Genomic DNA, 11,509 nt, shown 5'->3' with positions numbered 1-11,509 from the left:
AATGGTATGGTGTAGGGTGTTTGCTACATGGCAAAACAAGAGAATCCACAAGGTAGCTGCTCACAACGTTAGCACAACTTCCACTATCAATGATAGATGAGCAAAGTGTACCTTTAATCAAACACCTCGAATGGAATATAGTACTCCGTTGAAGATCATGATCATCCTTCAATTGGATGTTAAGTGTGCGCCTCACAACTAAACAACGGGGATGAGTTAGTGGTTCCACCAACTCTTCTTCACCATAAAATTTACAGCCATCGTTGACATCATCAATTAATTCGGGCATATTTGGATCTATTTTATCAGAATCAGAAGTATAATCACCATCTTCTTTGATCAACAAAAGTCTTGTGTTGGCACAATCACGGCTATAGTGCCCACGCCCTTTGCACTTAAAACATTCAATTTCACGAGCTCGTTGTTGTTTTGGTAAAGTAGTAGAAGTGAGCTGCTTAGAAGATGAAGAAGAAGGTTTTGTAGGAGCCCCACTTTTCCCCTCAAAAGATTTAGTCTCATCGTGTTTTGGTAGCAACTTATTAGTAGCAGAAAGAAATTTTGAATTCTTGAAAGTAGAATTAGAACTCGTACCTCTATAATATTGTGAAGTACTAAATGGACGAGATTGACGTTGTTGAAACTGTCGCTCAATCTCAATTGCCTTGCGTACCGTATCTTCAAAATCAATGTAGGTTTGAAGATCAAGAACATTGGCTATCAAAACATTCAAACCATCTACAAACCGCACCATGGTAGTCTCCTCATCTTCTTGGACATTTGTTCTATGCATAAGCATCTCCATCTCCTTAAAGTACTCATCAACAGATCGATTATCTTGAACAAGGTGTTGAAGTCTTCGTTTAATATCCCTGTAATAATGAGGTGGGATAAAACGTTTTCGCATGATTTGTGTCAACTGTTCCCATGAATCAACATCTCGTTCACGATTCCTTTTGCGATTCAACACAAGTTGAGTCCACCAACTCAATGCATAATCAAAACATGCCAATATAGCTAATGGAACTTTCTCCTCCTCCAGACACTTATAACAACAGAACATGATCTCCATTTTATCCTCCCAATCACAATATGCATCTGGATCATACTTTCCTTGGAATGGTGGAATGTTGAACTTTGGTTTAGCGACAGAAGGATGGCCTCGATTAGAAATACCCAAAGTTTCATCAATGTGATGATATTCGTGTCTACCAGTATTAGAACGAATATGAAGTTGTTCATTATCCCTATCATCATCAATATCACGAGCACGAGATCATCGATTCGAATAAGTCTCCAAACGAGCAACAGCTTGAGTTAGCAGTTGAATATGATTGGAAAGTTGATTAATGTTCTCTTGTAGTTCCGTTTGACACGTAGTCAAATTGGTCGCAAATGTATCACGTACCTCGTTCAATTGTTGATGTTGCAATTTTACCATCCCCACAACATTCTCCAATGTAACATCTTGTTCTTTGTCATCAGATGGTATCTCATCATGGTTTTTACGGGCACGAGTGTCACGAGTCACAGTGAAAGCCTGGAAAAGCACAACACTTCAAAAGAAAAAATTAAGCAAACCTCACCTATATGCACTCAAAAAAAAATCTCAATGACGTAAGAATTAATCTTGTGAGTCTTTTAAAAGTGTCTATATCAATCAATCAAGTTGTTTTAGAATCAAACTATCAAAGCAAACCTAATAGCACTATGAGTCCAAAATTGGCTTAGACATCAAAGAATTTTGTTGCACGGAGGAAGGAATATGCAACGTGTTTTAACCTACTAACACAAGAAACAAGAAAGTGTTAGAATGCGTAAGGAACAAATAAAAAGGAAAAACAAATGAAAACTTAAAGCTAAGAGTCAATGAAAATTGCTGAAACCTAAAAACCTGAAAAACTGCGAAGCAACTTGACAAACTTCGTTCAAGGTGTTCCCGATTTCCAAAAATCACAAAATTTAAATTGGAGCCTCCTCAAATAATTTAGATTTGATCTGGAAAGTTTCGGCACAAAATTCAACCCACGGAATTTTTTTTATTTTTTATTTTTTTCGTATTTTATTTTTTTGTACTTTTTTTATCACTTTTTTTGTGGGAAATATTTTTTTATACTTTAAAATAGAGCCAAGAAATAGTATGCAAAATTTCAGATCGTTTGAAAATCGTTTACCCACTGAAAAATATTTTTTTTTTGAAAACTGTAGGGGTAAAATTTGTTTTGAGGCTGTTTTCTAGAAATCAGTTTAAAAAGAACACCTAAAACGCCCAAATCTGATACCAAATGATAAAGGGTGAGAAGGATGAACGCAAAAGCAGATCGTAAAGTTTGTCAAAGTCACAGATTTGACTTAGGGCTCTAGATGTTCAGAAAGAAACTTGGATTTTTTTTGACACAACCTGAAACGAAATTAAATCCAAGTTAGATAAACAAATAATAAATCAAAGATTAAGGAAGTGAATAAAGAAGATAAATGGAAAAATAGAACGTGGCGTGTAGAAGTCCTAAGCAGCCTTGGAAACACAAAGAATCCACAACCCCCTTCAAGCGGCTCTAATTTCCCCTCCAAGATAAAAACCTTGGCAAGAAAAAGTTTGAAGATGATCTCCACAATCTAAAAAGATTGTTAAAATTCTTCTAAAAGAGACTCAAGAGAAATTTTTGAAAAGAAAAACTCAGAGAGAATTTATTAACTCAAAAGAGAAATAGAATAATAATGAATTGTCTCCATTGTGTACAATGCAAAAGCCTATATATAGGCTAGATAAATAAATCTAAATAAAACTCTTAAGTATACTAGAACTCTAATTTAATCTAAACAAGAAGTAGTTTTAAACTAAACTTTCTTGTTAACATAAAATTCCTAAATAACTTAAAATACTTAATAATTTTCTAAAATTTGGAATAAAATAATAAGAGCTAATAAATAAAATATTGTGCTCATATATAATAAAAATTAAGCCTAAAACTTAAACCCAATATGAAACGTCTAAGCTTATAAGATCAATTGGGGTTCTTGAAGTGAAATGCTTAAGCTTATTAGCATTTTTCACATGGACTTGTCGTCATAGATTGAGAGTTTAGGCCCACGAACATAATTAGTCTCTTCTAATTCATCATTACTCCAGAATTTATTGTCTTGAAACTTCTACTCTTCTTCTCGAATTTTTTTCGTGATAAAATCTTAAACCACTAAGTTAAATTTTGACTTTATCTGTTTAGATTTGGATCTCGTAATTGGGTCTTGAGAGAAACTAAACTCATCTCTATTATGGCCTTTGAATTGGGCTGAGTCACTTGTATCATTATAACTAAAAACTCAATTAATTTTCATATCAATTTTTTTCAAATATATTTTCTATCATTTTTTTTTGAAGATATATTTGCCATATTATTCTGTTTTAACAGCAGAGTATAACATGATCCCAGCCAACTTATAGTGTTTTGATTGATAAAAGTTGCCCATAAGCAGTAAAGTGGATGGAAGGCCAGGTTGGCTTTAAGACGGTAACATCTGAGCAAATCAATGGTTATCTTTCAGTAATAAGATATATGTACTAATAACTGATATCGTTCAGAACATAGCTAAGGCTTCTTAGTGCATTATTGCAGGTCATGTATATTATGTGTTTTTATGCAGAGCACACACCCAACTCTCCCCCTTTCAGCCTGAAACTACGACCCCACTAAAGCAGAAGCTTAGTTGCCAGAGGCAGAGACCCCATTTTGAGACAATAACAAAGTTACCACCATAATTTCATATGGTACAATATACAAGCATTAATTTGTGGTGCCAGTACCCTCAACTTTCCAAGTCCCATCCTTTTCCTTTTTTCTTTCTCTAAGCTACAATAATTGATACCATAGTCTTTATACACATTTCCCCATGATCTTTTTTCACTCAAATCATCTAATGCTGTTCACTCCTGGAATATTTTGATGCTTAAATTGATTGGCTTCAAGAGATATGACCTCTCCATGATCCTTGTGAGGTACTCATTGAAGGGCAATTGACTAAGTGTGGAGTCTTGAGATTTACATACTCGTCTTTGTAGCAAGTAACTTTGGACAGTTGGACCGATGCCAGCTGTTTTGTTGGTGGGGTGTCTAATGGCATTAGGCTTCCTACAACCCGGGTCACTTCATGCATGGTTGGTCGATCAGACGGTTGTCTCTTTGTGCATAGAAGGGCTAGCTGAAAAACTTTCTTAACTGCTCCAAGATCCTTGCATGTATCAGTGATCTCCGGATCAACAGTTTCCATGACAGAGTTATTGGCAGCCTTGGACAAAATCTGATACGCATATAAATACTGATTGGCGATTTAAACTAAATGTAATACCCAAATCAAAATGAAAATAAAGATTTGCCAACCGCATTTACATTTATATAAAACTTAAATGGATGATGGCTTTACCAGATGATGGAGATTGGATTCGTTGTCTACAGGTTTCCTTCCAGTCAGTAATTCGAGTAGGACAATCCCATAGCTGTAAACATCTGACTTCTCAGTCAGGCGGGAAGTGCGGGCATATTCAGGGTCTATATAACCAATAGTGCCCATGATGTAAGTGGAAGTGTGAGACTTTGAGATGCATAAGCTTTTCGCAATGCCAAAATCAGTAATATGAGCCTCAAAATCCTTGTCCAACAGAATGTTAGATGACTTGACATCCCTGTGGATGATTCTGGGACTACAATCATGATGCAGATACGCTAACCCTTGCGCTGCTCCAAGTGCTATCCTTAAACGCATGTCCCAACTAAGCTTTTTCTTCTTGGTAGAAACTGCAGTAAAAGTAGACCTTAAATTTGTAATTCGGAGTTTAAAAATAAAAAAATAAAAAATAAAAAAAGATGCTTCCTTTACCATAGAAATTAAGAAATATTTCTTTACCAACATATTATTCTAGCAATGTAAACAAACAAGGTACTGCTTCAACTTCAGAAGACAAACTTACCATGGAGGAAATCCCAAAGACTGCCATTTTCCATGTAATCATAGAAGAGAAGATTCCCGGAAGGGGAGAGTGAATATCCTTGAAGACAGACCAGATTTCGGTGTTTAATACCCCCTACTGTTTCAAGTTCTGTCTCGAACTCCTTCAAGCACTGTGGATACTGCGAATAGAGTCTCTTGATGGCAACTGGCTTGCAATTCTTAAGGACACATTTATAGACCGTGCTTGATGCACCATTGCCAATTACATACTTCTCACTCAAATTCTCGGTCATCCTCATGATGTCCTCGTATACATGAAGTGCCATATTCATGTGAAGAATCACCAATTTTGGTCTCGAGTAAGTAACTGCTGTTAACAAGTTCACAAGCCAATAACATGAGCATAAAATTCAACTAGGCATCTTAGAAAGAACATAAAAACTTTCATAATTAATTTTCTTATCCAATCTTCTCCAAATTGTTCTAGACTAGTTCAGCTTACCATCTTACATTGTTAAATGATATATTTTGCATATCCAATTTGGCAACCAAAAATGGGACCTTGGAACTCAGATAATTCACCGTACACCAATGTTTCAATACATCAAAGCAACAGGAGTTACATAAAAAGAGAAATTACTTGGCTTATCCAACGATCCATCTGGAAAAGGCGTAGGATTGTGCGGGCGACATGCAGCAAACAAGATCATCAAAAGAATCACAAGGGCACCGAGTGCAATGCCTAGGATTGCTGCTTTGGAGATTACAACTGCATAAACAAGAGAGAGAACAACAAAATGATTAATAGTCGAGATTCCAAGATAAAATACTTGTTACTCTACAGGTCACAATTACCTTTCTCCGCAGGATGAGACACATGGCATGGAGAAGAGAGACAATAGCCACAAAGCCCGGGATTTCCAATAAAGCTGCAAACAGTTGTTTTCACTTCCAAGTTAGCTTTAATGGGGAAATGGTAGTTTTTCTGCTCAAAAATATTTGTTCAAAATTCAAATAAGAAAAATCTAACCTGTCTGGCAAGAATCTTGAAAAGTTATTGCTTGTGGGAATATCACCAGCAAGGTTGTTATAAGACACATTTCTGCAAGGTTTTCGAGAATTCATAGGATTCATGTGAGGCTCGAATTACTGTCCATTGGAAGTTAAAGCTATATTGAAAATAAACCATAAAATTTAGTTAATTGTCAACTTACAAGATTGTAAGACTAAGGCAGTTGACTAGTGACATCACATCTCCGGATAAGTTGTTGTTTTCAAGCCTCCTGCATCATTTTGAACCAAAAAATTATAAGAATAAAGACTTAGATGATCAAGAAGTTTGAGAACCTTAATCCTGCTAGAACAGGTAAAACGGAAAAAGAGAAATTATTCAATTCATAACCATCTTTCATAACCATCTCAATAATCATCTAAGAACCTAGCTGAGCTACATAAGGTGTCAAATTTAATCAAAAGATGGACCTATTATTGTAAAGACTAAATATGATTACCACAAACACCCAAAACAGAGCTAAAAAAGTAACTAAAACTTGAGCCTCAACAGTAGTTTTACTACAGCTATAAAAAGTGCCACCCAATTGAAGTTCCATAAATACTTACATGTTCTTTCCATCACATAAATGTTCAAAAATGGAGTTGACCGTTACTTACAATGAGAACAAATTCTGAAGCTGCATGAATTCCCGAGGAATGACACCTGATAAATGATTATTTGAAAGGTCTCTACAAAGTATAAGCATAACAAGAGAAGTCAGCAAGGAAAAAATTTTGCCTACTCATTGAAGTAAAATTAAGGCTTCTTACATCTCCACAACACTTCTCAGATTAGCAAATTCTGCTGGAATGACTCCGGCCAAATGATTCCGATTTAAATTCCTACAAGTTAAAAAGAAGACAATAATACAGTTGAGTAATTGCTAAGCACTTAAACAAGATCCCATTTTCTAGTAACACTTACAGCTTTAGAAGGTGTTCCAAATCACCAAGGGATGAAGGAATAGAGCCATTAATTTCGTTGTTAGAAATGTCCCTGGAGAAAATAAACAAATAAGAACCAATAAAAGGAGCAAAGAAGAACAACTTTGGGCACTTGTACTTACAGAGTATCTAAATTACCAATTCGGGAGAGCTCAATTGGTATAGAGCCCTTGATATTGTTAGAGGAGAGATTTCTGAGGTAAAACAACACGATTAGAGTGATAAGCATCATCAAGAAAAATTAAAGGAAACTAAAATGGATAATATATATATTAGTGAATATTTGAACCGAGCATTTAGGGTCCATTTGGTAGCATGGTGCCCCCCATTGAGATCCCAAATAGAGCATTAATATAACAAGAGTGAAGCTTACAGATAGGTCATACTCTCTAGCCTTTCAAAAGCAGGTGGAATGGTTCCATTCAACTTGTTGCCATGGACATTACTGTCAACAAATCAATCAATAGGTTACTACCTTGAGGTTATTCAAGTTTAGAACAGAAATTAGATCAGTATATCAGTGCTTACAGGCTGTTGAGATTTGTACATGAGCTAAGATTATCGGGAAGTGGTCCTTCAAGGTTGTTATTAGCAACATTCCTGCAAAATTTTGTATCAGTGCTTTGTATATACTAAGAACTTCATATACAGAACCACCAGAAAAACTAACATACAGATCAAATAGCTCAGTTAGCTTCCCAAGTTCTGGTGGAATATGCCCAGTAAGTTGATTATCATTCAGTTCCCTGCACAAGGCAAAACCGACATAACAGATGTCACATTGCCATCCCAGATTTCACATAGCACAACAATTTGGCAGAGGCCAATTAGCAATGCATATAAGCGAGATAAACAAAGACCATGTAATCTTACAAATAGTGCAGCTTCGACATATTTCCCAGTTCGGGGGGAATTGACCCAGTCAGTTTGTTACCGTGCAAATATCTACAGAAAACAGTATTTTCCCATCAAAAAATCACTCAAGAATCTAAACTAGCAGCTGTTTCATCATATTTTGAATCTCATAATCTAAAACTTAAAATTAGAGTCTCACTGAAAAATGATACTAAAAAGATATGAACTGTGAGCAACTACTTACAATTTTTCAGTGTAGGTCAGATTCCCCAAAATAGGAGGGATAGGTCCATTTAACTTGTTGCTGCTTAAATCCCTGGTTAGCACATATGACAAATTGAAACATGAGATTGATAGCACGGAAAAAGGAGAGAACTCGATGATAGTGAACGAACTTAAGTGCAGCTATTAACAAAATGCACTTACAATACAGCGAGTGCCTGCATCAGACCAATAACAGAAGGGATCTTCCCCGAAAGATGATTACCTTGCAGAGATCTAGCCACAAAAATCAACATGAGAACAATTAATAAACTGAAATTTTACTAGCTACATGGTCATTGAGGATGAAGAATGGAGAAATTTCAGCTCATACAATGTAGCTACTTGCAAGAACCCAATATTGAATGGAATTTCCCCAGTTAGCCGGTTGTAGGACAGGTCCCTACCAATCAGAAGAAAAAAAAGAGGTTTTTAATTAACCAATACAGACATTTTGAAAGCATTTGTCCTCTTGAGCTGAATGAGGAGTACATACAAGACCTGGAAGGCTGTACAGTTGCCTATATTCTGAGGAATGCTGCCAGTCAAACTGTTGTTCCGTACATCACTTCAAAGAGTATAGAACTTAAGTTAGACTTGCCGGAAAAAAAAAAGACATAACAAGGTCCTTAAATAAAGTGGGATAGAAAGTAAACTTACAAGTACCATAAACCAGTTAGCTGGCACATGTCCGGAGAGAGCCCACCAACTAGTTTGTTTCCTCGCAAACCACTAAAATAGTGAAGAAAAGAACCAAGGATAAAGGATTCATGCCATTTGATGGGAAAAACATTAAAATTGAACTGTTATATGGTAGAAATAAAAGGGTACAGCGACACTTTTACACTCACAGGTACTGTAACACTTCATTCCAATAGATCAGCCTCGGAATTTCTCCACTGAGTCTATTTTGTGCCAAGTCCCTGGAACCAATATATCATACGTTAGGGAATGAAAACTTCATCCAGTCACCAGTGAATCATTGGCTGATGTTAAGAAATTATACAAAATAACTTACAAAACTTTCAAGTTTGGAATCTGTGACAGAGTTGAAGGTATTGGTCCGATTAACTGATTGTTTTTCAAAATCCTAAACAGTCGTTTATTAAAAAAAAAAATCAAATTCGCACAACTGAGCAACCAAGAATTCATATGATACAGTATTGTAAGAAATGCTTCAAAATATCTTACAGAAATTCCAGTTGTTTCAGTTTCGAGATTGAAAACGGTATGTCTCCATATAACTCATTAAATGACAAATCCCTGATGTAACACAAGATAATAGTGCTCAATCTAACTTAAAAGCCACTTCATAAAACTCATTCACAGTATTAGATTCTTGAGCTCTTTTCCTTTGAAGCACTTACAGGCTTTTCAAAGATGAACAATCACCAATCTCATCTGGGATTTGTCCAGACAGACGATTTCCTCTAAGGTCACTGATCAAAACACATAAAAAAATTCGTGCAAAATGGCAAATAAGTTTTGGCTTTAACGATTCTTTTCAAACGATCAAAACAGGTGCACGATTTCAAGGAGAAGGCAGAGAAAATTGGGAACATTACAGAGACAGAAGATCCCTGAGATCTCCAATGGCTGGTGAGATTTCCCCATCAAGATTCAAGTCTGATAGGTTGCTACAGTGCAAGAGAACCCAAAAAAAAACAGTTGAATGATGAAAAACAAAAACCAACCCTTGGAAAACGAAGAAAAATTGTACCATCAAGACCAAGAAAGTAATAGAAAAAACAAAGACACCAAAATGAAAGAAAACATACAGTGCAACGACATTGAAGGTGACATTGTCGCAAGTGACCCCTCTCCAAACACAATAATCTGAAGATGGTGTATCCGACCAGTCATATAGGACATTGTCCACATCCCTAAAGAACTTCTTTATCTCTAAGAGTGTTGCTCCTTCATTACATAACATACCATAGAGAAAAGCACAAAAACTTAGCTCCTTTGTAAAATATACAGTTAGACAACACGTGAAGAATCAATTTATCTTCAAAACCTTTTGAAAGAATTAAAAAGAAGGTTAAATCATATAATTGTTGCTTCTAGCATGAACCACAACTGTAACGATAAACAAACACTACGAGCAAGAAGAAGGTTCATAAACCAGCAGCCATTTTCTTCTGGAAAAAAAAACGAGACCAACATTTAAATAAGTTTGAATAATAAAAGCTTCCTACTCGTCAATGGTTCTTACAATACCAAAGAAACCAAACAAAACCCAGAAAGAAAAAGGCATAGAGCCATACATACAGTAATAAACAGAGGAGAGACCCTTCTTATTTATTACAAAATGGAACACTTACCTTCTTCTGAATCCCCAAAAGCCAAATTCAAGCATAAGAGAGAAACCAAGAAGACCAACTCCAAACAAAATGACAATGCCATCATTCAACCTCTTTTTGCAAGAAGAAACCTTTTTCTTTTTGTTTCAAACAAACCACCTCAGTACACCATTATCTCAAACTCGAGAAAGAAGAACAAAAAATTCTTATAAAAACCCCCAAGAAAATAAAAGCCTCAGCTTTGTCTCCCACTGTTCTACTTGCTGTGGAAATGATGCTGGAGAATCAAAGAATCTGCTCAACTTTTTATGATACTTTCGTTGTCCCTACTATTAACATATGTTGTTTTTTTTTTCTCCTGCAATGTAACGATATTAAGAAGGAAGAGAAGAAAGTAGAAGAAGAGCTAGAAGAGGAGTCTGCTCTGCTCTGTTGCATCACATCGTTCTGCAAAATATAGACCCTCCCTCCTCCCTATAATAATAATAATATAAAAACAACAGTCTCCCTAGAGGGGAAAAAATACTTGCAACTGTTAAAAAAAATACAGCGAAAGAGAAAGAGACAGTGTAAGAAAGAAGAATCATTTAATGAACAAAAGAAGAAAGAAGAATTATTTTAATTAATTCTAGAAAAGAAAAAAAAACCTCTCTGCCATAGCTCTGCCATTTTCGCTGCCTACTGCAAACATACAAACATACAACTTTCTCTCTCTTTTTGTTTTCATATTAATTTCTGCAGGGGATAATTAATAATAGAATATAATGTGATAATTAAGTAAAGATTGTAGTTTTATTTGTTTTCAAGTACTAAAGATTATAGTTATGAAACAAATCAAGGGTCGCTTTCTTTGTTTATTTTGGCAGCAGATAAAATAATCTTTTCTTTTCTAGGTTGACAAAGAAAGATCACTTTTTTAATTTTATTTTTTTTAACTTTTGTCATGTTTTGGATATTAAATTTATTTTTATACAATTTTAGATTTTATTTAAGGTCTTTCTGTTTTTTAAATAAAAGGAAAATAAGGGTTTCCGGAGATGAAAAAGGTTATGAAACATACTAATCATTTTGTGTGTCTTTTTTGTTATTTAATTATTTTTTAATTAAATAGAGGGAAGACTACTAATTTCAGTACTAAAAAATGTGCGAAA

At 35.2% G+C, this 11,509-nt stretch overlaps 1 protein-coding gene across 4 annotated transcripts; it reads right to left on the bottom strand.

Moving 5' to 3' along the window:
* Nucleotides 1-3,514: 3,514 nt before the first annotated feature.
* On the bottom strand, nucleotides 3,515-11,078 carry LOC107961622 (LRR receptor-like serine/threonine-protein kinase ERECTA). 4 transcript variants are annotated; one of them, XM_016897669.2, is made up of 27 exons: nucleotides 10,380-11,078; nucleotides 9,834-9,972; nucleotides 9,621-9,692; nucleotides 9,423-9,494; nucleotides 9,247-9,318; nucleotides 9,074-9,145; nucleotides 8,907-8,978; nucleotides 8,716-8,787; nucleotides 8,552-8,623; nucleotides 8,390-8,458; nucleotides 8,221-8,292; nucleotides 8,039-8,110; nucleotides 7,813-7,884; nucleotides 7,614-7,685; nucleotides 7,468-7,539; nucleotides 7,313-7,384; nucleotides 7,062-7,133; nucleotides 6,920-6,991; nucleotides 6,766-6,837; nucleotides 6,613-6,684; nucleotides 6,156-6,224; nucleotides 5,972-6,043; nucleotides 5,797-5,870; nucleotides 5,582-5,710; nucleotides 4,961-5,311; nucleotides 4,417-4,787; nucleotides 3,515-4,311 (listed from the first exon to the last, which is right to left on the bottom strand). In XM_016897669.2, exons 1-27 carry the CDS (start codon nucleotides 10,462-10,464, stop codon nucleotides 3,958-3,960), a joined length of 2,937 nt encoding a protein of 978 aa, XP_016753158.1. In that variant the 5' UTR covers nucleotides 10,465-11,078; the 3' UTR covers nucleotides 3,515-3,957. The 4 variants fall into 4 exon arrangements, with proteins under 4 accessions (XP_016753158.1, XP_016753161.1, XP_016753160.1 ...); XM_016897672.2 differs by having other exon boundaries at nucleotides 3,515-4,293; XM_016897671.2 differs by having other exon boundaries at nucleotides 4,961-5,308.
* Between the last annotated feature and the right edge of the window lie 431 nt (nucleotides 11,079-11,509).

Source organism: Gossypium hirsutum, chromosome A06 (genome assembly GCF_007990345.1).
Source record: "Gossypium hirsutum isolate 1008001.06 chromosome A06, Gossypium_hirsutum_v2.1, whole genome shotgun sequence".
In the NCBI taxonomy this organism is placed as follows: domain Eukaryota; kingdom Viridiplantae; phylum Streptophyta; class Magnoliopsida; order Malvales; family Malvaceae; genus Gossypium; species Gossypium hirsutum.
The sequence above is the reverse complement of the archived record's forward strand: the minus strand, read 5'-3'. Positions and strand labels throughout refer to the sequence as shown.